This window comes from Balaenoptera musculus, chromosome 2, assembly GCF_009873245.2.
Source record: "Balaenoptera musculus isolate JJ_BM4_2016_0621 chromosome 2, mBalMus1.pri.v3, whole genome shotgun sequence".
Classification (NCBI taxonomy): Eukaryota; Metazoa; Chordata; class Mammalia; order Artiodactyla; family Balaenopteridae; genus Balaenoptera; species Balaenoptera musculus.
Genome location: NC_045786.1, coordinates 5,505,005 through 5,531,444, shown reverse-complemented (window position 1 = coordinate 5,531,444; position 26,440 = coordinate 5,505,005). Strand labels below are relative to the sequence as shown.

At 44.0% G+C, this 26,440-nt stretch overlaps 1 protein-coding gene across 1 annotated transcript in view; it reads right to left on the bottom strand.

The window, feature by feature from the left end:
• Positions 1–5,067: 5,067 nt before the first annotated feature.
• CUBN (cubilin) overlaps positions 5,068–26,440 on the bottom strand; it is a 274,317-nt gene continuing 252,944 nt past the window's right edge. The window contains exons 62-68 of the mRNA XM_036842057.1: positions 17,021–17,183; positions 16,456–16,661; positions 15,160–15,307; positions 14,044–14,225; positions 10,714–10,879; positions 8,991–9,226; positions 5,068–5,492 (exon numbers count right to left, since the gene is read on the bottom strand). Of these exons, the coding sequence (XP_036697952.1) occupies positions 5,385–5,492; positions 8,991–9,226; positions 10,714–10,879; positions 14,044–14,225; positions 15,160–15,307; positions 16,456–16,661; positions 17,021–17,183 (1,209 nt within the window). The 3' untranslated portion in view covers positions 5,068–5,384. The remainder of the gene's footprint in view (positions 5,493–8,990; positions 9,227–10,713; positions 10,880–14,043; positions 14,226–15,159; positions 15,308–16,455; positions 16,662–17,020; positions 17,184–26,440) is intronic.

The following is a 26,440-nucleotide window of genomic DNA, read 5'->3' as shown; positions in this document are numbered from 1 at the left end:
CCTCCCCGTTGGAGATGCCGATTGGACTGGAGTCGGCGCGTGCGCACTAGTTCGGCGCAGGCTCAGTTTGTAGGTCGAAGCCAGAGTGGTGTGGGCGGAAGCCGGGAAGTTTGGGCAGCGCCTGCGAAGGGATGGTGGTACACCAGGATGGGTCCCGGGGAAGCTGCAAGTAAATTTTCTCTCAGTGTGCTGCTTCTTTAATTGCGGTTCCACTTACTGGAAGTTGCTACCCTGAGTCCCTTCCCCACAGGTTGTACCTCCCGCTATATTGTGAGCTCCTCAAAGCAAGAACTCCTTGGTGGTCTGTGTGTCCCCGGCGCCCAGGTCGCAGTCACGGACCCCTGGGTCACACACAGGAGGGGGAATATACCAGATAAATACGTGACTTCTCTGTTCTTATGCTGTGACATAGCTTAGTTAGCTTTCTATTGAATGATGATTTTCTTATACAGTTTTCATTGTTCTTTTTACTAGAATTTCTGTTTTCTTTTTCTTCTTGTAACCTTTTTTTCATTACTCGCTACTGCTTGAAATCCAATGACTTCTTCTTGAAGACTTTAGGAACCTTCTAATTTACTGCTCTAACTTAAACTGACTCGTTCTGTCCTTCCAGCTGAGAAGTTATCTGTAATTTCTTTTCATTTGGTCCCTGGGTTGAGACAGACATTTCTTGCAGGCATCTTGCTGGAGTAACTACCCTCAAGTAACTTTCTGTAGAAGGATGTATAGGAGGCACAAATTTTGAGTAGTTGCATGTTTTTAAATGTCCTTATTCTGCCCGCACCTTTGATAATTTGCCTGACATGGAATTCTAGGTTCAAAAGAAGTTTCTCTTAAATCTCGATGGCATAGTTCCACTGACTTCTGCTTTCAGTGTTGATGCCCAGAAACATACTGGTCTCCTCACATCTTTGCAGGGAACTGTTGTTTTTCCTTGGGGTGCATTTGTGATCTTTTTATCATTCGTCATGTTCTGAAATGTCACCATAATATCTCTGATGGGGGGTCTTTTCTCGCTTAATCTGTTTAGGGCTCATTGGGTCCTTTTCAGAGGATGATTCTTTTCTCTCTTCCTCTCTAGAAATTGTTTTCTGTTTATCCTTTGAAATTTCTTTCCTGCCATTTTCTCTGATTTATCACCCTTTCCGGAAATCTTATTGGATGGCAGCCTCCTGGGCTGGTTTTCAATAGCTGGGCATTTTTGTTCCCTCATGTATTTCATTTCCTTTTTTGGTTTGTTTTGTTTTTTAACTTCATGTTCTGGGAGATTTTCTCTATTTTATCTTAAAGCTCTATTAAATTTTTAAAAATTATTTTGGCTATTAATGAAATATACTTCTTAAGATCTCCTTCTTATTTAATAGCACCCTGCTTTTGCTTCATGAATGCACACTCTTCTCAAATATCTCTGAGGATAACAATTTTTAAACCTCTCGTGTTTACTAAGTTGTTTTCTCATGTCCCTTTCTTGTTAGTTTATCTCTTTCTTTCCCGTTCAGGCTGCTGTAACTCTCCCTCTGTCTGGTGATGTCTGGTTGTCCTTTTGTATTTAAGCATGAAGTCTGAGCTGATTTCTCTAGATAGCTGGTGTGGTTTCTCTCTTCCTCTGTTGTGATGTGTATTTGTTTCCCTCCTACGTCAGCATTAAGTTTCCCTGGGCTGTTTGTTAAGTTTCTACAGAGGTTAGAACCCAGTTTTATGATAATCACAAGGCTGCCTTCCCATGCTTGCATTCACTTCTGGTTTTCCAGAAATTTGTTTTCACTCCCTTATAATCTCCTTTCATTCTCTTCACTTTTAGCCATACAATTCTTAATGAAATGTGTCCCTAAGTTCCAGATTTTTATAACATGGAAACAGGACCAGCTTCCTGGATATGCAAACTGTGTGCAGTGACACAAAGCTCCAACCTTAGATGGGCCCCATCGTTAGTTTATTGTTCTGCTATCACCAGCTTGAAATGGTTAATAATTTTTGAACCAGGGGCCCTGCAAATTATGTAGCCATTCCTGCAAGGAAAAGTCAATATTTATCAGAGCTAAAATCCCCTCTGCAGTGTCACGGCCAAGTGCACCATGCTTACACACAGCATGTGCTTCAATACCTCCCTCTGGCAGAATATGTACTATCCCTGCCTTTGAGCCCAGAGGGGGCCAAGCAAAGACAGAGCATGGAAGATGCCTGGTCCCCATGAGGCACTAAAGCCGAATCCTGCGTCTGTACCCTGACACCAAATTAATTCTTAGAGACAGAGTTTCAGGTGAAGTAGAAAAGAATAGCTTTAATACTTTGCCAGGCAACGGGGTCCGCAGTGGGCTGGTGCCCTCAAAACTGTGTGTCCAACCTGGAGTGGATATCGAGGAGTTTTATAGTAATGGTTCAAAGAGGGTGTGGTCAGCTCGTGGGCTTTCTTCTGATTGGTTGGTGGGGAGGTAAGTGGGAGTCGGCATCATTAACCTGGTTCCAACCAGTCTGGGGTCTCCGTGCTTGTGGGCAGCACACAGTTAACTTCTCCCACCTGGAGGAGGTTTCAGTATCTGCTGAACAGCCCAGAGATATTGTGATGTGCATCCCTTGGAGGGGGGAGGGGGAGACCAGGACCCTGCCCCAAGGCTGCACTATTGTTTCTTTTCACCCATTCCTCCCTTCCCTAATTAGCAACTGTTTGAACCTGCCCATTGGAGCTCAGGGAAGGTCTTGGAGGCTGAATGAAGCCTATTTTCTGTAATCAAGAAATGGGGGCCACAGGAAGGCCTTCATGCCCAGGAGCCCCACAGGGTCCTGCTCTGTATCAGCACTCCAGACTACGACAACAGTGGGTAAATTCACGTGAGTTATTACATAACTCATTCATTTAAAAAATGCCTTTGTCTCCAATAAACTATTTATGAAGAAACATATAAAGTTACCAAGTTAAAATGTGAAAAGCAGGGAGTTCCCTGGCGGCCTAGTGGTTAGGATTCCAGGCTTTCACTGTTGTGGCCCGGGTTCAATCCCTGGTTGGGGAACATCCGGCTGACCAAGTGGCGTGGCCAAAAAAACAGAAAGTAAAAAAAAAAAAATTTGAAAAGCAAATTTCTCATTAAATATCCAAAAATTATCAGATCATTTTTCTTCCAATAACTCCCCCATTAAATTGATAGCCATAGGGTGACTTGAGGTCTTAATAAGTTAAACGTTTTCTTCCGTTAACGGTATTTTTGACTCTGTCTAATCTCTAAGTTTTTACTAAAATAACAAGAATTGCATCAGCAATTTTTCTAGGTCATATAACAGTGACAGTCTTTTTTAATAATATCACTAGATCTATGAAGATAGTCGGGCTGTCATATTACTAAATTCACACTTAATCCCTCTGGCAGGATGGGAGGCACTCTCTTCGGCGGCTGCTGAGGTTAAAATCACATTCTGTCACTCAAGTTTTACAAGCTTTTCCGCACCTCATTTTCCTCAACTGTAGAATGGAGGTGACGGCTCTTAGCATCCCATTTCCACGAGTGATATGAGAAGGATCCCTGGCAGAGAGCAAATGTTATACAGATGTTAGCTCTCCTTTCTCTTAATAAAATTAATGATGTTACTACTCCCTAGGGGAGTGTGTAGTGGATTTTTAACAGATTCCTATTAATTAAATGGAGTTGAAATTTAATAGGAAATTAGGACAAGTTGAACCCAGAACCTGGGCATCTCCTAGCCCCAAACTGTCATTGGCCCCATCCATCCCCTGCGGCATTCTTCACAAATGTCTGAAGTGCCCGGAGATTCCTGGCCTGTGGTGGTCTCTGGCTGAGTTATCCCAGGCAGTTCCCTGAAGGTCACATGAGAGCAGCTCTGGCCAGCAATGGTAACTTAACCTTCACCGTTGCTGGCCAGGCTGTGCTCTGTTCTTCCTGCCAAGGCCCAGTTCCTTAGGCAGACAGCAAAGGAGAGGGGGAGAAAGGGCACGTGGTGAGTGGAAGCCTGGCTTCCCGACTCCTGGGCTCTGTTGACTTCCAGGTAAGACCTCCCCTCACCCCCCACCCCCCCGAGACCATTCATTCTCTATCACGGCTTTTTAGATTCTACTTACGGCCTACAGAATGGGAGAAAATATTCTTTTTTTCCGTTTTCAGTTTTCAGTGTAAAAATGACATACTAATATTGACTATGCTGTCTTCATCTTGGTAGACACACTTTCCAGATATTCTCATGGGCCTCCTAGGAATCATGTCTCTCTGAAAAGGACTCTTGAAGACACTGTTACTCTAATGACGCAACCACAGGTCAAATCATCTCTTACTGGTTGACAGCTGCATATGTTACTCTTGCTTTCAGATGAAATAACTATTTCATAGGTTATTGTTCAACTTTCTCCATATTCTGTACCTTTGTGATTCATTTTTAGCTAAAAGAGCTACTAGGTCTTCTATCTACTCCTATCAAACCTCATCTTGAGGGGTTTAGTCCATTGTTCCAGCTTTGTCAAGACCCTTGGGTTTGATGGTCTCTTCACTGCGTTCACTGTTCTTTCCGATAGAGTGTCCTCCACGAAGCCAATGCATCCGTCCATGGTAGAGCGAAGGTGAGAATATCTCATTTACGTGTCTCTGTAGTCTGTGCAGAGATCATTTCCGTGGCATTTGGGTAGTACAGGAAGATGCAGTTACACATTCGATAGCGTCTCTCATTCACTGGGCCCCATGTTCTCAGTAAGACTTAACTTTGCATATTTAACCTAATGTCTCTTGGTTAAAGGCAGCAGAAAACGTGGTCAAAGCGTTGCTTAACTATGTGTAACTCCGCATCTCGTGTTGTTAAACTGGGAACAGACAACAGTGGTACGTAGGGAAACTGCAGCACAGAGAGTTAAGGAAGTTAACTAGAAAGGCTAAAATTCAAACACAGGCTGCTTGGCTCCGGAGTTCCTATACTGAAGGACTCATATACTTTTTTAAAATGGAAACATTCAACTCGAAATTTTACACATACCCCACAGTGAAAGACAAATGTTAATGAGTTAAAAAAGATAATGCAGCATCCCTGTTTACATTTCAGCAGTGTTTGTCATCCCCAATTTGACATTCACAGTGAAAACGGTACTTGTATTTTATTAACTTTTGAAAATGTACAGCACATATGCCATAATCATTTCCACCCCTTTAAGGGATTCTAGAAAATTTCAGCTCAAAATATTAGATTAAAGAAGCTACATTCTACATGCAAAAAATGTATACCAATATTGATTCCACATGTACTTTGATGAAAAACAAAGAAGTTCAGATTATTCTCAGTGGCACAGGCAGGGGGGACAGGTATCAGGATGGCAGAATCCCGTCCAGCGTGAGGTCTGAGGGTCCAGCCCCTGCAGAAAAACCAAAGTGCTGAGCAGACCCAGCCTCACGCGGTTAGCTGGCCCAGGTTAACCGGATTGCTGACGGTCGGGCTGCATACTCTGCATGAAATTTTATGAAGACACGATGTGACGAGGCCACGAAGGGAGCTATGTCAGTGTCCTAAAATTGAAAAAAAAAAAAGAAAGAGAGAAGTAACAAATTATATATTTCACAAATTTGAAGATTTTTCCAGAAGGTCAGGTGTAGTAAAGAAGTATGACATAAAGGAGCCTTCTAGAGTTGACAGTAAACCTGCATACATTTCTAGAAGTAACCTGGCTAAGAATTAATGTAGAGACTTTACAAAAGAATGTTGCTGGGGCTGGTGGAGGTGGCGAGGAGAAATGGGGGGTGACTAAGTGGGCACAGGGTTTCCTTTTGGGCTAACGAGAAGGTTCTAAAGCCGACTGTGGTGACGACAGCTACACAGCTCTGGGAACTGACTAAATACTCTTGAATCTTATCCTTTAAGTAGATGATTTCTATGGTATGTGAATTATGTCTCAATAAAACCATCACTAAAAATTCAATTCCCAATTCAAGTTCTTACTGAAATTTTCATTTTTCTGAAGGGACACACAACTTATATCTGCAACTAAAACGAGCATATGAGTAAAGTATACTACTTTCCCCCCTTAACATCTGTACTTTCCTTTTGGGGTTGATTTTCATATCTTTTTGGGGAACAGGGTGTGCGTGTGGGGTGGGGGGGGCGGGCAGAAGGGGTGGGAGGTAGATGGGTCTCTGTTTTCTCTCATTTCTAAATCATTCATTTAATATTGATTGAGAGATTTCCATGCTGTGGGTATTATTATTAGCACTAGGAATATAAAAAATGAACCAAACACGCAAACAGCCCTCTTCTCACGAATCTTACATCCTAACAGGAGGAGGCAAAGCAGGAAGCAAGTAAGTCAGTAACATGCACAGTAGGTTGGATTGTCCTGGAGACACAGCACATCACACAGGGTCAAGGTTGCAGTCTGGAGACATGCTCCTCTGTTCTGCTCGGGTCCCCTGCCTTGGTCCTACCCAAGAGTCATCAAAAAACAGACTTATTTCCAAGACAGCAAATTATTCAGGTGAGTGCAGCAGAGGGATTTTTTTCCTAAGAGAGATATCAAGGGATACACAATATTGTACGTTCCTGTGCACATGCACTTTTTCCTTCCATTTCAACCTGCTCCCAAATTTCTACTTGGTATTCTATGCTGACAAACTAGTACGAGCAGATAACAGAAGTTTTAAACTCCCGTTTGATTCTCCTAATTTTCCTGCCATTCTTTCATGTTTCTAGATGTTCAGATTCTGTAACTGAGAGCAATGCCCGTGAACAATGACAATTATCATAAAAGAAAACATCTTCAAATCACCGTAGGATTAGACATCTAAGGAGTAGCTCCCACCATCATTCTGTAAATAAACTGACTTCACTGGACTGGAAATGCTAAAGGAGTCAGTGGCATCTTTAAAAAATAAAACGATTGCACTTGAAACTATGTCTACATTTATAAAAGAAAATTTAAAACTGGGAAAATATTGTAAACACCAATAGTTAAGAAAAATTGACATATCTAGTTATAGACTTGAATTTAATGTGACATTGGTTTCAATAGCAGTAAGTTCTCTCAGTGCCTCAGTTTCTCTTATCTGCAAAATCCAGGGGATCAAATGGGGTTGTATGTTTGAAAGTCACTGAAAACCAAAAAAAAAAAAAGTCATACAGACATAAAGTAATGGTATTGTGAAAATGTCTCTTTTTGAAATTGTTACAAATTTCAACGAAATGTCTAAGACTTAATCAGCTTGTAAATCTGGCATGTGATGCATTACTAGGGTCTCTTTTCTGTGGGCCCCTGTGAACAACTGCAAGACAGTATCTGCTGATCAGGTGACACAAATTCCTCCTCCCAAAATTAGCTCTGTGTATAAGGACAGAGCTACCAGAGAGTTTATTGAAGGGTTGTCTATAAACCAGAGGAGCTTCATTCAATAAATTAGGCTGCACCCAGAACAGAAAACAACCCAATGATTAAATACAATATACCAGTTTGTTTAGTGGTATGGTAAGATGTTAATGATGTATCAGTCAGTGGACAAAAACACACCACAAAACAATATGAAATATCTGTGCATAGGCAAACATATACAAAAAAAAGTGTCTAGAAGAATATACGGGAGGATTCTCAGGGTTTTAGAAAAATGTATCTATTTTTTGATATTTCTGAAAATAACATTTATCAATTTTACAAACTGTAAGTTATACTCTAAAAACTCCCTCGATTTCTAGCAGATGTAATTCTCTGTCAGTTTGATTAGAAAGCACAAATGAGCAAAGAGCAAAATGGTAAGAAACAGATAACTTCTCATCAGTAGTCACGTTTCCCTCACATGAAAGCTCTGTAAACATCTACTTGCACATAAAAATGGGAGGGCACTGAGGGCAGATGTAAGCAGTACTGAGTCAACATCAGAATTCTAACTTAATGTTTAGGGAAGATCTATTACATCGAGATTTACAAAAACAAACTGTTAGTCCCCAGGCCAATTGTTAATATCCCTGTGCATTTCTTCAAAGAATTCCCACAATTTTCAGCAAAAAGTGAATGAAATGGAGCCGGGCATCCAAAGTTTCTATACAGTCAGGCCTCCGTAAGGGTAGGTTCCACATCGCGGATTCAACCAACCACAGAATCCAGCAGATACACAACCCGCGAATACGGAACCCGCAGATATGGAGGACTGACTGTATTCACCATAGTAGGCAAGGTTTTGTTTTTTTTTAATTTACTTATTTACTTATTTTTATTTTTGGCTGCGTTGGGTCTTCGTTGCTGCGCGCCGGCTTTCTCTAGTTGCGGGGAGCAGGGGCTACTCTTCATCACGGTGCGTGGGCTTCTCACTGCGGTGGCTTCTCTTGTTGCGGAGCACGGGCTCTAGAGCGCGGGCTTCAGTAGTTGTGGCACGTGGGCTCAGTAGTTGTCGCGCATGGGCTCTAGAGCGCAGGCTCAGTAGTTGTGGCTCACGGGCTTAGTTGCTCCGCGGCATGTGGGATCTTCCTGGGCCAGGGCTTGAACCCGTGTCCCCTGCATTGGCAGGCGGGTTCTTAACCACTGCGCCACCAGGGAAGTCCCTAGGCCAGTTTTTATAAGAGATTTGAGCATCTGAGGATTTGGTATCCGTGGGGGGTCAACGGAACCAATCCCCTGCAGATGCGATGGGAACACTGTTGTTCTATTCATGCAGAAATAACATGGAGAGTCAACCCTGGGTGGTGCATTGAAATCACATACAGAGCTTTCAAAAAACAGCATGCCACAGATACTCCCCCAAAAATTTTGATTCTGTAGGTTGAGTGGGGACTGGAAATCTGTGACGCTAAACGACTGCACAGGCGATTCTGACGCAGAGTCAAGTTTGGCAACTATTACTATTAATTTAACTCAATGCCCACTAGGTGGCACTCGTGCTCCCAAAACAAAAAGGAAAGTCAGAAACCTGAATTTGTGAAAGTACCGTGTGCTCTCTAACTGCATGAGTCTGCCTTTAAAGGTGCCTTTTTAAGCTCCTTTCGTTATTTAAAAATAACAATTGGGAGTTTTTAGAGGTTTTACTCACTGCGCCGCAATACGGTCCAGACGAGGGAGAGTTAGCATCTGGGCCATCGTAGAGCAGGAGGTAGTTCTGGACGCATTCTCCGGGGTCGTCAATGCTGATAAAGTAGAAGCTGACGGTGACAGGTCTTCCCGCAGGAGCAATGATGGTCCACTCGCAGTGAGTGTTGTTTGGGTAAGTGCCGGGATAGCCAGGGCTGGCGACCGAGCCGCTGTCTCCGTAAAGAGTCCCGCCGCAGTCTGCGAGGAAACAGGTGCACGAAGCTTCAGTCAACCAAGTAGAAGCCGTCAGCGCGCTTTAGTGAGCTTAAGGCAACGAGACAGTTGTTCTCTCAAGGTGCTGAGTCCCTCTGCAAGAAAAGCGGAGGCAGGAACCCTTTTCCTGTCCCTCCTGCAGGCTGTACCTCCCTTCCTCACTGCCTTCCCCGCTCCCACCTCCACCAAATATCCCTCCCTGCCTCTCACGGCTTAGGAAGGGCTTCCTCCAGATCTTTGCTTTGAAAATAGTGGGTTGAGAGCACATTGGGAAAACCAGGACTTGGGAAAGTAACTGCAGGAGAGAGTGAGGTTGATCTCGGGTGCTTTCGATGGTGTGGAGCTCTCCAGAGGCAGTGAGTGAGTTGATGAGGATGTGGGTGAAGTAAAATTAAAAGGGAAATTCCAGGGAAGAACCAAAGAAAGAGGTGTGTTATTTAAGGTCTTGGCAGTAATGATTCTCAAAGTGACTTTACCAGGCTGATAACTGACAGTTCCAAGACTGATATGCTTAACAAGCCAAAGCTCTTTAAGTATTGGTGCTAATTTGTTCGATGTGTTAATTTGCACAGGAAAGCTATCGTTATTTAGACCAGACAGCCATGGGCATCCAGATATCCTGCGCATAGGAAGAAAGTGTGTAGCATAATTAAGAAGCACTGGGCTGGGTTTCTGACCACTGGAGGTTTAGTCCTGCCTCTGCCACAATCTAGCTGTGCGTTTTAGGCAATGCATCAGTTTGGTGTTTTATTTCCTTGTCTGTAAAATTAGGGCACAGAGATCATCTTTTACTTTTGGCAGTACCAAGAAATCGTTATCTACAATTGTCTTGATAGAATCCTTTTCTAGTCCTCTAGTATATTTAAAATGAGTCCTTTTTATCATTCTTATTTTGAAAGTTTTTAGATATTTGGGGGGGCATTTCATAAAGATATTCCTTCTCTCTTGAGTTCAGTGCATTGACGTGACAAATTTCCTTCACTTATCGGTAAACAGCCAACCAAAAATGCAGGAAGGTGCTTACTGCCCTGTAAAAGCCATTAACCTCCAGGACTGCCAAGAAATGAAACGCGGTCTCCAAGGAACACAGCTGTTTAGACATACGCAAGTATGTGTTCATCACTTGGCTTTCTGGCAAACTTTTTAAAAAAATCCTCAGAGAACTACCTTGATGATCAAACCAAAAGTTAAAAATAATGACAAAATCAGAATTTATAAAGGAATTAAAAAATCTTTGTACCTTATTTGTGCTTTATATGTAAATATATATTCTTTAATATATAGAAATAATGAATAAAAGTAGCATTTTTTAAATCTCTATACTTTCAGTGTTAAAAAAAATCTCTATTTTTAATGGAAAATAATCAAGTACACAGATTGGGGAAAAGGTCACTTTGACTGTCTTCTTCTATTAGACGCTGTATGTTTTTCTCAGCTGCATTACTTTCCCTTACAAAGTGCCAGGGTCTTACCAGAGGGTGATGAGGTCCAGATAATTTCATATCCACGACCGGAAGTTGCACTATCACTCTTAAATCGTAGGTATAGTTCACGACTTCGGGAGAAAATGGGATTCGGCAACAGAGTCCCACAGAACGTGCCCAGCAATGGCGAAGTGCTCTCGCTTCCATTTCTTACCTTTAAAAACGAGTCATTAATGATTACACTTAGACCTATTGTACCTTCTTCTCTGATTTATCACCACTATACGTTAAGACGTGAGACAATTGCAATGACAACTTTTTGGGGGAAAACTTTGTCTTTTTAGGTACTTAATGGAGGGTTAATACACACAGACGTCACCTTCACTTGCAAAGGAGAGAAACCAATTTGTAGATCAAAAACCATTTACAGCTGGATTCAGAAATATCTGTTAATCTCCAGTAATTAAAACACGACAGCATGTTTCTATAACCAGCTAGTTGACTGGTGTATAACAAACTAGTTGTATCTTCCTTCTTGGGGAGACATTTTGAAGAATGTAGTTAAAGTGAATTTTAAAAAGATGGGTCGGGGGAGAAAAATATTATCTGCTTTGTTTCCAGTCAACTCCATTATACTTTATTCATCATACTGCATTTATGTTTTTATCTCCCCTTGAAAATTGCTCAGCTATAAAGGGGCCATGAAAAAGCAACGTACAAAGTATGACAAAGTTCAAAACGAAAGGAATTTCTACATGGGAAAAGGACATAATTCAAACAGTCTTTAAAATTTCTGACTCTTAGATTTATTTTAAAAAAAAACACTTTGTGAAGCTGAACAGTTTTTTTTAATTCGCTGCATGGAGTAGACACGCGTGAAAACAGGAAACGTGTTGGCGTGTGAATGCAGGTAAGCGCACTGTGAATTCAACCACGGTTCGTCCTCAAGCCCGGCTCCTGCTGCACGTTCCCAAACAGCCCCACTCGGAGGAGGGCTCTTGTGCGGCATCGCAGACACGTGATCCAGGCAGTGTGGGGCTGGAACCAGCTCCGCGTGGATGGAGGCTGACTCTTTGTTGATACACGTATTTAAAATCTTGGAAGCCCCTCCAGTCCCTTTTTAATCCCATAGTTTTAACATGCGGTTAATCGCCAGTTGTCTAAGGTCACCCAGTGTCTTCAGAGGTGTGGTGGGTAGTCTTGTTGGGTTGTGTTGATCTGGAGAGAGCCCTTTTTTTTTTTCGGCCGTGCCCCGCAGCTTGTGGGATCTTAGTTCCCCCACCAGGGATCAAACCCAGGCCCTGGCAGTGAAAGTGCGGAGTCCTAACCACTGGACCGCCAGGGAAGTCCCCGGAGAGTTTCCTTTGAGGCCTATGGAGCAGCCAGTGGGAGAGAAAAATGCCTTCCTGGTGCTCTTCGGGCTATTCTGCTAGGGGTTTAGGCAAAGTAGCCTCGCCATGGATGCAGCAGGCACTTAGCTGTCGGCAGACAGAGAGGGCTGCCATATTCAAGGATGGCCACCTGCCCCACTGCAGTCTTGGCTTTGGGTCTTTTTCCTCTGGTCCTCTTTAGAAAGCTGATGCTCTGCGGGGGGGACGCGAGATGTTAATTCCCGCTGATGTGCTAATGACCTGTCCTTTTCATTCCTCTCCGCACAGGAGGGGTGGGGCAAGGAGAGCAGAGGGCATCTCTGGGACCTTAGGCGACCCTGAAAGGGGAAGTGAAGGCAAATGCAAATTCCAAGTGGGGTCTAGAGCTTGGCGTTCGCGTGGTGGAATACGGTCAGAGTCCTCAGTGAGAAATTTCCGTTCCCATCACCGTTTACGTGAATGGAATGCTGAGGCTGCAATAAGCCGTGCCAGAATCTTCCCGCCGAAAACCAGACACAGCAGCGCTTTACAGGCCTGAGTCGCCCTTTCCTGTCTCTGCTTATTGCACAGGAGGTTTCAGCCCCGTTTCCATGAGACAAGGAAGGGCAGCAGGGTGGAGGGGGGCAGTTGTCACTCCCCGGGGCTGGAGAGTCAGCCCTTGCTCCCCAGCACCCAGGGGCAAGTGGCCAAGTTAACTCCAGTCGATAAGGGTCAACTCAGGCTTGAAGCGAACCCCGAGTAGCTGCGCTGTGACTCCGGACTGTCAGGATGATTCTCCCTTCCTCCGTATCCCACTCCTCCCCTCGTGTCTGCTTTATGCTGCACGGAACTGTTCGGACTCCACGGGGGGGTGAGGTACGTAGGTCTGCGTCTAATGACCTGATTGACACACACACTGCTGTCTCTCCCTCGTTTCCCCTCTGCTGCATCCACGTCCCCCCCACTCTCCTACCGCAGTGATGTTCCCCATGAAAAGGCATGAGCTTCCTCTGAGTACTTACTGCACTAGAGGTTGCGAATGGTCATTAACAAAGGACTTCGATGAATTTTATAGGGGGAGCTTTCCAGGATAACAAAACTCCGTAACAGGCGTAAAGGAGAAAACAAGCTGTTTGGAAACCTTACGGGAGATTCTCACGTACATGAAACAAAGCCGACTTCGGGTGTCTCGGGTTAAGGTTTCGATGTGAATTCAGTTCAGAGGGAGTCAGCATCTTTGTACATACAAGCCTTACATGGCACTTCAGTTTATTTCCTACGAATGAACACATTTCCAACGGAGTCTGCAAAGGACGCTGGAGGGAGCTGGAGGGTTTTCATGGCAAAATATAGGCACTGAGTTCCAGACACAGGAGGGTTCTCTCTCGGTGGGGCGGGGGACAGGCAAACAGCAAAGGTGCTTCTTCATCCAGATGAGGAGGAAGGAACAGAGAGCACTCCACCTTCCTCTGCCCAACACGCGGTCAAGGAAAGACTCTCCTTAGAGAATAGCGAAGATGCTCCAGACTCACTGTGGCCGTCAGGGGAATCAGCCCAACTCTCTAGTCTCACGTAGTTCCATGTTTACCTCTACACCAGGCACACGTCAAGCCAGAGTTCTCATCTGGCTCCAAAATTAGCACTTTGCCCTTGGACCTCCCTCACTTCCGGTCTCAACTCACACATTAGCTCCTTTAAGAAAACTTCTCTGTTCCCAGACTGCTTAGGTGCCCCTACCCGTGCTGGCTCTGATAGTCGACAGGAGTGGACAACTTCCTGTCTGTCTTTCCCACAGACTGTGAGCCTCTGGGGGCCCCTGAACATGTCTTGTTCCCTCCTGGATTTCCGGTGTCCGGACCTAGGAGATGGTTGGCAATTGCCCAAGTATTTAGGCGATGAAAGGATAATGAATCATTGAATGAAATGAGGAAGGAATATGATTAGCAGTAGCAGAGAAAAAGGAGAAGAATCTTAAGGGATCCATCATCTTTTAAATAATTCATTTACATCATATTCAAAAGTATGTTACCTCCAAGAAATCACGGGTGCAGTCACTTGAGTCCCCGATGCCAAATGAGTGAAAGAAGAGGGAGATGGTGTGGTCCCGAGGAGCTGTGAGCACGGATGTGCAGTCCATGCCACCGCGATAGCCCCCCGGCCAGCCGGGGCTCCTCAGGGTGCCGAATGCCTTCTTATACTCTCGGTTGCAATCTTATTTAGAGGAAAGACAATAGTCGTAATTCACGTATGCCGCGCGGTATTCAGTGCTCCTTCAACTTGACAGGAATCATTCAAAGAGATTATTAAATGGGAACAAACTTCAGAAGAAAAGCTAACCTAGCCCCTTCATTTACCTTTGAGATTACTGAGATCCCAAGACTTAAAGTGAACGGCACACTGAGCAAATGCAGTGCAGTGTCTTCACACAAAACACCCCCGTGTGAGATAGTAAATGAGCGAATGTGCACCCTCTCCTGGGAGGACAAACATTCTAGCATCCTCTGTGCTCTTCTGATGACGTGGAGGTGGAGGTGGCTGACTTTAGACTCTTTGGGCATAAAGCCTCTACCTCCAAGACAGTTTGGCGTGAAGATTTTTCTTCAAATCCTTTGATGAATTATTTGTTCTGATAGAGCTGGCAACTCACCGTTCTTGACCATTTTTGGTAAAAATACCCAGAGCGTTTTCATTTGTTTGTTTTAATCAAAGGCAGCTTTGGTTTTAATCAAGCTTGAAATGAACATTACGTAAAGTGTTCTCTGGAAATAAACTTCTCAGTGACAGAATCCAGTAATTCTTTCAAGGCTCCTGGGTTTTTCCAAAGTAATTTTCTAAGATATAGTGATTCTTCTACATGGTTAAGTGAATAATTAATACAATAACTGGTATATTTTTTGATTAACGACATGAACTTTGAAGAATATGCTGCCATTCTCGACATTTTAATTAATATTTTATTCGCTTTACCTCTTCAGAAGTCAACTTTAGTAATTTGCTAAATTGGGCCTGGCTTCTAGTAAAGAGTCTTACCTCATGTGGGTGTGGTTTATGTCAACAAACCTTAATTTACTCAAGGGGGTCAATTCTAGCTGTAATTGTAATAATGGCAGTTTTTCTGAATAAAAGATGAAATCCCAGAGCTCACCTGCAATCTGATAGGTAAAACCCACTCTAGAGTTTATGTTAAAAACTTCCGATTTAAAAGTGACGATTGCGGTGCTCATGGAAGAATAAAATGTGGGTACAGCTGAAGCATTTCTGCCGAAGAACCGAATTCCTGGATTTCCATTACTCTGAAATGAAACGGAAGCCAAATGCCAGTAGATTTAGTATCAAAGGAGAATAGGCCACAGCAGAAATTAAATTGCATACAAAAATATGGCTTAAATATTCAGCCGTGGAGACCAGTTACAGAGTTTAATGCACTCTGCAATAAGACTTCACCTTGGCCCTGGAATCTACAGGTGTCTCGCAGTCTTCGAGGGGCGGGTGGGAGGTTGGGAGGCCAAGTTTCTGCTGAAACCACGGGGCAGACGCCGGCCTACTGAAGATAAGACCTTCCCCCTCACCCCGCTTCCTATCCAAGGCCTGTGCCGCTGCTCAGGGTGCACCCAGGCTGTCGGAGGAGCTCACCACGGTTCTCCTGGGGCTTCTCCATTGTTCTGAACTCTGTAAGACCAACCAGCACTGCTCCTGGCCCTCCCTCAGCGCCCTTAGCAAACCTGGAGCGTGTGAGCTGCCCCTCAATCCGGAGAGAGGCAGCTCGGGTGTCCCCGGGAGCCCCCGCTAGGCATCACCCTCAGTTCAGGGGTCCTCACCCTACACATGTTCCCGGAGTAACCTGATCGCTCTCATCCTGCAACTACCTACTCACGTGATGATGGCGCCCGCATCTTCAGGCGTTCTGTCAGCGTTACACTTTTGTGGTCAACATTCTCCCCAACATCTAACCCCATGGGCAATTCACACTCATCATTTTCTTTTTAAACCAAAAGAGCTTTGCTCTATGTTTTCAACCATGAATATAGTCCCACCAGACTGGTACCAAATGCCTTCTTAACTGTTCCCTTCAATGCATTCCACACACAGATCCCACTGACTACAGAAGTGCTTCTCCATGGAGCACTGCTGTCAGGACACCAGAGATGTTCATCAGAAATTCAGGTCAATGGGCGTAAGTAGGGGAATTGGTCTCTGAGGGTGGGCCCAGGGGCAGGCACTTTTACCATGACACCCAGATGTTTCTTAGGCACATGACCTACAGACCAAGTTCAGGTTTCTTAATGCCTATAAATAGAGGGTTTTGTAAATGGCTGAAAACCACATTAGGCTGGAAGTAACTTCGAGAACTTATTTAGTCATGCCCTCATTACTTCAAGTGTTTTGCAAACACTGGTGAAAAGGTCATACGTGTGACTGTCATTCGTCCTGTAATTGTTACCTCTGGTGGGTCCTGAAACTCTAAATAGTTCTGGTCATAGTCTTGTGAGCGCAGCTCAAGTGCCCACACAGTAATCATGACCTGCTGATGTAGAGGAGCTTCAATGACCCAAGTACAGATGGAAAACGGGACAGCTGGGTCTGATGAATTGGGTGACGAAATACTTTGTGGGGTCCAAGTTGCATTATATGTTCCGCCACAAGGCACTGAGATGGGAAGAAAGAAACAACTTATAAGACATTTTACTTGTAACTCATCACACATATTTAAAATTCTGTTTTCCTTACTCTTCCAGCCCAAAGGAGCTACATTTACATCATTCTATGAAGGATTTACAGTCTATATTCTAAGAATTGAATATAGAATTGTACCATGGATTAAACACAGAGTAATTAACGTGGTGTTTAGTAACTGACATTGAATTTAGACAGTCATTAACATTGAGCATAGTAATTAACATTGAGCTTAGTAATTAACACTGAGTACAGATATAAGCATGGCATTATTTTTAGTGCATAAATACACGTGTGTTTCATACTATGTAAAAATGTCTCAGTTTACTCACTGCCCACGATGGTATACGTAGCATTAAATCCTTCCCTTTCTAAAGTTAGGTCACTGACAAATTGAACTGTAAGGAAGTTTCCAGAAGAAATAAATGGAGCAGGTACGGTGGAACCACAAAATGTTCCAGCCAAGTTGGCATTTTCACTATCCCCATCATATAGCTGAAAAGAAAAACAGCTCATTAGTTATCCATTATTCACAAAGAAGCTGCATATTTTACACTAAAATGGACATGAAGTTACGACAGGTCATGGTTAAGAATCTTACACTAATGTTCTTTTTTTTTTTAATATTTATTTTTATTTATTTATTTGGTTGCACCGGGTCTTAACTGCAGCTCGAGGGCTCCTTAGTTGCTGCTTGCTGGCTTCTTTAGTTGCGGCACGTGTGCTCCTTAGTTGCGGCATGTGAACTCTTAGTTGAGTCATGCATGTGGGCTCTAGTTCCCTGACCAGGGATTGAACCCAGGCCCCCTGCATTGGGAGCGCGGAGTCTTAACCACTGCGCCACCAGGGAAGTCCCTACACTAATGTTCTTAAAGCTTGTTTTAATTTAGGAACAGAATTGCTATTGAATCAATTATACTACAATGATTTTTAGTAAAAACCTGGTATATTGCCTAAAGTTTTTTTTTCTCATTGGGAAAGTAAAATTCGATTTAAAAACTGATGTGTCGTTACAGCCAGCAAACCCATCGCTACCTCCACCGCCGCCCTCCCTGCCGCGCTGCTCCAAACCATCACGATCTCTCGCCTGGCTCTCGTCGCAGCCTCCCCACAGGTCCCCCAATCCTGCCCTTGACCCCCTAGAATCTGTCTTCAGCACATCAGCCAGAAGATACAGTTTAGATGTAAGTCAGCCCAGGTCGCTGCTCTGCCGAGAACCCTCCTAACTCCTTCTCATCCACTCAAAGCCGCTACAGTGGCCTTCGAGGCCAGATAGGATCTGCTCCCACCCCCATTCCCGGCCTTTCCCATCTGACCTCTCATTGCCACTTTCTTTGCTCTGCTCCCTGAGCGATCCAGGCTCTCCTGCATCCCGGCTGTTGCGTCTGCAATTCCCTTTGCCTGGAATGCCCTCCTATTTATCCGCGTGGTTTCATTCCCCTCTGTTGCTTTAGGCCTTTACTCAAATACCACTATCTCACTAAAGCCTTCCCTGAACACCCCTATTTAGCATGCAAGCTCTCCCAATATTCCCTTCCTCCTTTCCGGCTTCACTTTTTCTCCAGAGCATGTATTACCTTCTACATCATATGTATGTATATATTCATATATAATTTAATTTATTGTCTTCCCCTCTGAAGAGAATGCAAGTTCCATGAAAGCACAGGCTGCTGTCTGTTCTATTCACTGCTAGGTCCCCAGTTTTCAGAAGAGTGGCACACAGAAGGTACTCAGTAAATATCTAAGGAATGAAAAAGTGCCTTGATTCCTCTCTCCCGCTACCCACCCTCCCAAGCCTGCTCACCCCAAGTCGTCTTTACGTCAGTAAAGGGCTCAAGCCTAACACCTCAGCCACCCTGATTCCTCCCTGTCTCTTCCCGACCCCGCATCTACTTTGCTCCACCTTCAACATCTAGCCCAAGGGCTCCACCTCCACTGCCCCCACCATGGTCCTTCACCTGCATCGCTGTAACATCTCCTGACAGCCCTGGTTCCACAGACCGTTCTCCACCGAGCTGCCTGAACGTCTGCAAGCTTAGAGTAGAATATGCTCCTGCTTGGCCTACAATATCCCCATGGATCCCCCCCGCTGCATCTGAAGTAAAAAGCCACCCTCTTCACCGTGGTCTACAAGCCTCTCTCTGGTCTGGCCTGGGCCGCTCTGGGCCATCGCCCCCTCCCCAGGTTCCTGTAACTCCGCCGTGCCCTGACAAGTCCCTCCGAGCTGCCCCTCCTGCCAGGAGCTCTCTGCTCAGCCCTTGGACGGCCCACGCCTCGCCATGCGGTCTCCGCTCAGCTCAGACATCTCCTCCCCAGAGAGCCCAACCCCATCTAATGGGCACTTCCCCAACATCTTCCTGTTCTTTTTTCCTACGATAATTAAAACGTACCTTATTTATTGCTTATTGCTTATTTACTTCTTCTGGCCCCTCACCCATCAAGCATGTAAGCCCCACGGGCAGGGGACTTTGATTATTCACTGTGTGTCGCCAGCACCCAGAGCAATTCCCAGGCACAAGAGACTTCAGCAAATGTCCATTGAAGTAGCGAGTGCTTGGATTTCTCTCAAACACATTACTAGAAAACAAAGTGTTGGGATTTCCCTAGTGGTGCATTGGTTAAGGATCCGCCTGCCAATGCAGGGGACACAGGTTCGAGCCCTGGTCCGGAAAGATCCCACATGCCACGGAGCAACTAAGCCCGTGCGCCACAACTACTGAGCCCACGCACCTAGAGCCTGTGCTCCGCAACAAGAGAAGCCACCGCAATGAGAAGCCTGTGCACCGCAACTAAGAGTAGCCCCTGCTCACTGCAGCAAGAGAAAGCCCACACACAGCAACGAAGACCCAACTCAGCCAAAAATAAATAAATAAATAAACAAATAAATAAATAAAAGACTTGACCTTTTAAAAAAAACTCTAACATCAAATTTTCAAAACAAACAAAAAAAAACGTGTTCTCCACCTGAGTAATCTCTATTGCATTGCTAAAACAAATATCTGTGTGTCCATCCAAATATTGAATTTATAACAGAACCATGTTGTGTTATAAACCTCAACATAGCCATTGCCGCTGACATTATTTTAAAATGCTGGGAACACATAAAATAGAAATGGTTAAAAACAGTCAAGTCAAAATAAACACAAAAATAAATTTACCACTAGATGGCACTGTTTCTTCTGCTTAAACGATTTTAGTAAAATTTTAAAGCCAAAAGAAACCAGAGAGTTGAAGGATCTAATCCCCTCGTTTTATAGAAGAGCAGATTTGCCAAGTTTTAGGTAATGTACCTTTTCTGGTAAACAAGTTAAAATTTTATTATAACCATTGCTGCCTCTATAATCACGTTATATCAGCAAGCATTTTTATTCTGTGTACTGTGTGCCAGGCCTCCAAGCAAGGCTCTGTGTATACAGGGATGCATAAAGCACTTTCCAGACACTAATTTGACTCACAAATAATGAGAGGGAGAGATTCATAAATTAAATATATGTGTGTATAAATTACACATAAAATAGAGAAACGTAAGTGCTACCGGAGAAGAATTCAATGTATCAGGGTAACCCAGATGATCGAGCCAGGACAAACCTCACACGGACATTTGAACTGGTATTTGAAAGTAAGTAGAGACCTTCCAGACCTAGAAGAGAGGAAGGGCATCCCACCCTGATGGGCAAGGTATGGAAGGCCACGGAAATAAAAACGGCCTGGCGTGTCAACACCTGCCCACCCTGTGACCAACCTGGAGATCAGGGTGAGAGAATAGAGGTGGGATGGGGAAAGTTCACTGGGACAGGACTGACGTTTCCCACACTTCAGGCGAAGGACTTTGTATCTTCTCCTACGTGAGTTGTAAGATCTGATTTGGGTTTTAAATAGATGACTGGTCCGTACGATGGAAGGAAATTTCCTACGTGCCCGGCCTCGAGCTGGCGTTTGCATTAGTTCACTCACTGCTACCGTAAAATTTCTCCTAATGGAGCTGAACTAGGACAGCTGATGGAGGCTTCTGGCGTCCTGTGTAACCGAGGCCAGGATTTTCTCCCCCTGCTCTCCCATCCCTGACGCCTCCACCATGAACTTGCGCAGGGTGGCTCTATAGAGAGTGGCAGGAGGAGCCCTGAGCAACGCTGCTGACGCGGAATCCTACGCGCGCTAGGAGGGAAACGGCGCCAGGACGGCACCATCTCCAGCAGCTGCGTGGTGCCTTCCGCGAGCACACATCGCTGCCATGACGGCTTTGGGCCTGGGGCTGGAATTACGTCCTAAGTCTTAAGTCTTGTGGATGCAGATAAGTGCTGAGAGGAATTTTGTGTTTGCTCGGCTTTTAAACCTCTTTAACAGTGGCACATATTAGAATCTAGTTAAGGCCCGGAAGGAATTGCACAAATAATCTAGTGGAAGAGAGCCTCTGACTACACCTTCTGCCAGGTCCTGCCCTGTGCTCAGCCATCGATTGGAGCAGCTAAAGAAAGCAGGGAAGGACATTTTGGGATTTTAACTTCTATGAACTTTTAATGCATGAAGGCAGTAGGCTTTGATATTGGGCTTTAATTCTTTTTAAATTTAACTCCAGGGCTTCCCTGGTGGCGCAGTGGTTGAGAATCTGCCTGCCAATGCAGGGGACACGGGTTCGAGCCCTGGTCCGGGAAGATCCCACATGCCGCGGAGCAACTGGGCCCGTGAGCCACAGCTACTGAGCCTGCGCGTCTGGAGCCTGTGCTCCGCAACAAGAGAGGCCGCGATAGTGAGAGGCCCGCGCACCGCGATGAAGAGTGGCCCCCGCTCGCCGCAACTAGAGAAAGCCCTCGCACAGAAATGAAGACCCAACACAGCCAAATAAATAAATAAATTGATTAATTAATTAATTAATTAAAAAAAATTTAACTCCATAATTTTAGACATTAGTTTCCTTAGGACTTTATCGTTTAACATTTCCCTGGGAATGTGATAACGGGAGAATTTTGATAGTCTTATTTGAAGCATCTCTACATTGCATCTCAGAGTGTCTTCATGAATTCTCTGATTGCACTGTGGGACTTCTGACAGGGTCTGCTGGACAACAGGCCTGGGTATAATTGGGGATGAGAACGAGAGTAGAGAGTGATTTTTTAGGTTTGGGGTTGAACTCTGATCCTTTACAGAAACTTTTGGGGAAAATGTTTTATTGGTGCCAGTGATCTCAGGAAGATCCACTAAGGCGCAATGACGAGAATCACCTCTAACTGCAGGAATTTTTATATAACAATAAAAAGTAGTATTATCGTATAAAATCATTAATATTATTAATATGATCATTATGTAATCTCAGTGCTCTTTTCCAGTGTCTGGCATATAGTAGGTGCTCAAATGAACATTTATGGAATGAATGAACAGTAGGTACTACCTCATAAGGATAGGGATCTGACGCCTCCATAACTGCTGACCCCACCCCCCAGAGATGGACAGCCCCTCCTCCCACGGCTGATCACAGACTGAACAGCCAAGCCCAGTGGGTTAAGATAGAGGTTTTCCATGGGAACAGTACCATCCCCTAGGGAGTGTTTTGCACAAGTGTGGTGTTCTGGGCTCGTCACAATAGTTTGAGGCTATAGCTGGCACCCAGCATTTAGAAGCCACACTGCGGAATCCCATCAAAATTCAGGACGCGTCTGCAAAGTGAAGATTTATTCTAGGTCCCACATACCTATGAATGTCCCACCAGACACGTGTGTAATAAAACTGTTTAAAGTTCTTTATCCCAGGACTTAAGCCCACTCTGTATATAAACACAAAAATATTTTGCACAGTTTTAATATGTGCCAAATTTCCAAGAAGGCAATTATTGCATAAGTTGAGGGAAGTCTGTAGTTTGTTCTGTTTAGAACCATTTGACTTGAGTCTTCCACCATTCTGGAAATTCATGTTGTGGATGGGCGCTGCTACTGGCATTTAAGTTGCAAACAGAGCTTCCCCACATCACTTTAAACGTATGCCTCTGCATTGCCGCAAGTCCGCATATTAGAAGAATCTGACTACTTTATCTAGTGACTTAGCATAGCTGTATCAGAGCATTTACATATTGAAATACACACTATTCTCTAGGCTTTCCTTTTATTTCTCCTTTTCATTGTATTTAGCATACTTATAAATTGAAATTATGTATATGGCTAGGCTATGGCATAGATGACCTTTCACTTCAGATGGTCAAAGAATCATTAGAAAATACTGGCTATTCCAAGGGGCACTGAATGCATTGAGAAGAAGCTGGGCAGTGTTAGGAAGGAGCCGCCTCCTTTCCGCCAGTTCCCACGTTTGCTGGCAGAGCAGCGTCGGTTACGGTCCTGGTCCGGAGCCCCCAATGCTGTTTCATTCACTGTGCTCCACGGAGGAGTGACTAAACTGCTGGGAATACACCAGGCAGCTCACGCCCCTCCTTACCCCCTTCTCTTTGGTGGCCAGTCTCCCACCCCACGGGAAGCATGCTTTTGTGCTGTTCCTCTGAAATCCAGCTCAGCCATCCCATCCAGTAAGCCGTTCTGAACCCCAGAGTAACATCACTCATACCCTCTTTTGCTCTACTTTTCTGTGTCGTTCACGTTTATTGGCTTTGTCATGTTGTCAGTCTCATCCACTTACAGCTCCGTGAGGAAACTTACCTCATAATGCCTGGCATATAATCATGTCACGTGACTCTTCATGGAATGGATGTGATGTCAATTTCAACAGCAGATGCTCAGTGAAATACACAATTCCCTATTTACTGCGTTTATCTTTTTGTTGTTGTTTTTTTGTTTTTGTTTTTCGCTTTTTTTTTTTTTTTTTTGGCCACACTGCACAGCTTGTGGGATCTTAGTTCCCTGACCAAGGATTGAACCCAGGCCCCTCAGCAGTGACAGCACTGAGCCCTAACCACTGGACCACCAGGGAATTTCCCTACTGCAGTTATCTTAACAGCTTTCCAAGTCAACCCTTTCAAAAACAATAATGATACAATTACAAATGAATAATGGACTTGGCATGTTTTCACCTGTATATCTACCTACAGAATTAAATTAACTTTTCTAAAAAGTGATTTGATTATAATCTCTAAGAAACAGTCACAAATGAGTCAACTGTCCCATTTATCACAGAGAATCTCTTTAATAAAGGTACCTCCTGGCCTCATATTCCAAGAACTGCTCGGTGATCTGCCAGTTTAGTATAAGCTGGAGAAGTTGCCAACTGAGGGAAACTGCTTTCCCAAAAAGGAAAACAAAAGTAGATCTGAACACACTTTCTTTTTAAAAAAAGGACATTTTATATTGAAGCTAGAGGATAACTCCTTGTTTTCAATATTGCTATGTCTATCCTAAATAGCTTGAAGACATTTAGAAAATTAATGGTTCTTTTATTTATTTTTTTAATGGGTTTTGGCCACCTGATGTGGCTTGTGGGATTTTAGTTAGTTCCCCCATCAGGGATCAAACCCGGGCCCTCAGCAGTGAGAGCGTAGAGTCTGAACCACTGGACTGCCAGGGAACTCCCAATAGCTCTTTTGATTCTATTATCAAATCACACATAGAAATGGATCTTGAAAATAAATCCAATCAGCCCTCCTCCTGGGAGGACCCTATTCTGAACATCCCACATGAATTTATATTTATAATAATGTATATCTAACTTAAGTATTCATCATATTTTTTAAAAAGGAGATTCTATAGCCCTCATACCCATCTGGAATTACCCAAAGGGGGGAAAAAGGAAAGAAATTTATTGACAAATTACATGTCAGGCATAGTGCTGAATACTCGTTATGCTCAAAACAGCCTTGCGAGACAGGTGCGGTCATGTGACTTCTTGTTTGTTTGTCCAGTAGATGAAGTGATGAGGAATCAGGGAGACAGGGAAGCTTGTCAGGTGGCAAAGCTGGGTCTGAGTCCATATGATCTGCCTCAAAAGCCTGTTGCTCTCTTGTAAAATCAGGGGAGTGCTCAAATAGTCTTGAACCTCAGCTCACTGCTGCTCTGGCCCCTTTGGTCTCATTTCAGACAAGAAGAATGCAACCCGAACTGACATTTCTTGTTATCTGTAGTCTTCCGTGAACTCCCCCTGACCTGGCTTCTGTGCCAATACTTTATTTAAATGGTTGTCATCCTATCTAATGAGTTTCTTCTTTATCTTCACCTTTCTTGGCTTCTCATTTACAATTTAATTAGCACTGACCGTCCATCCTTGGTAAAGACTTTTCTCCCTTGCCTTCCGTGAAAACTGCATTATTCCTGGTTTGTCCACTTCTCCCATGACGCGTCTGTTTCTCCTCCTGCCTGCCTCACGCTGTACCTTTCCTGGAGTTGAGTGGGAGCCAGGCTTTCTAGCACCATGCAGCCTCTCGCAAAGAGAGCATCTCTCTCCTGACATAAGAAATGCTCTTTTGCTGCCTCCTGTCTGTGCTGCTGTCTTCTTGCTGGAGCTCCTCCCATTCTCTGCCCCCGGGAAATTTCACTTGTCTGCTCTGCTGTCACCCAGACTGAACCAATACTTACAAACCCATGGCCTCCTCCTAAGAGTACTAACATTCTCAGGCCCCGACCAGGGATGGAACCCGTGCCCCCTGCAGTGGAAGGGTGGAATCCTCACCACTGGACCGCCCACCAGGGAAGTCCCAGTACTGACATTCTTTTGGTCTTCCCAGCTTGGTTCTTTTCACAGTGAAAATGTAAGACAGTCTATATGTAATGAAGTGCTCAAATGTGTATTTTGTCTATGACTTTTCCTTCTCTTTCTTTTAAAACCAATTTCTGTAAAATTTAAGATAATTTTTGAACTTAAAAGTTTCTCTCACACCAAGGTTGTCATCTGCACCGTCTCTGTACCCTTCTTACCTAACGGTAACTTCTTTCTGGGGTCTTAACTCCAGAGTCTCCCCTGACCATCCACCCAGAATGCTGATTTCAGAGTCATCTTTCTTACATACTGCTCTCAACTTACCACTCATTGGAAAACCTGCAATCACTCCTTATTTCCAACTGCCTAAAATCTAAATGCCATTAGCTTGACTTTCAAGATCCTTTGCAATCTGGATACTTCTCCACTTAGGCAGTCTTATTTCTTGTTCTGCTTTAACAATATTCTGCTCTGATAAAGCCAGCCTCTTCACTCTTTCAACTTCAATGCCTTTTTTGTATGTTCGCCTTGCTTAGGATGCCCTCCCTCCCAACTTGAATAAGTGTCCCCTCATTCTATGAAGTCTTTCTTGTTCACAGCAGATCATCATGAATTATCCTCCCTTTTAAACTTGCACATGGCTTCAAGCTTATGTCCAATGCACTTGAATATTGACTCTCCTGAACTACCTAGTGTTGATTTGCATGTGTCATCCCTTAATTCTGCAATCAAATTTAAGCTCCTTGTGAGCGGAAATACTGCTTTACTTGATGTTTTCCCCCAAGAGTGTAGTAGTCTACATTGATTGATGTCACTTAGCACTTTTAATCTGAATGCATATAGCCTGATAGATACAATGATTTAATATTAAAGAGTCATTTAAAAATTGAAAATTTTCTTGATTTACTTCTAATGGGACTTCAGAACTAAGATATCTTTCACATCTAAAAGTAATATAAGTAAATATACAAACTTTGAAAATAAAGTAAGGAGTGATGATTTGCATATAGACACTGTCATTTATTTTAGACTTTTTGCCAAAAAGCCTTTGAGTATCTCTTTCCACACAACCCATCTTCCCATAGATCATCTCTTGACAAGGCTTGGAGGAACAGTAAATCTTAAAG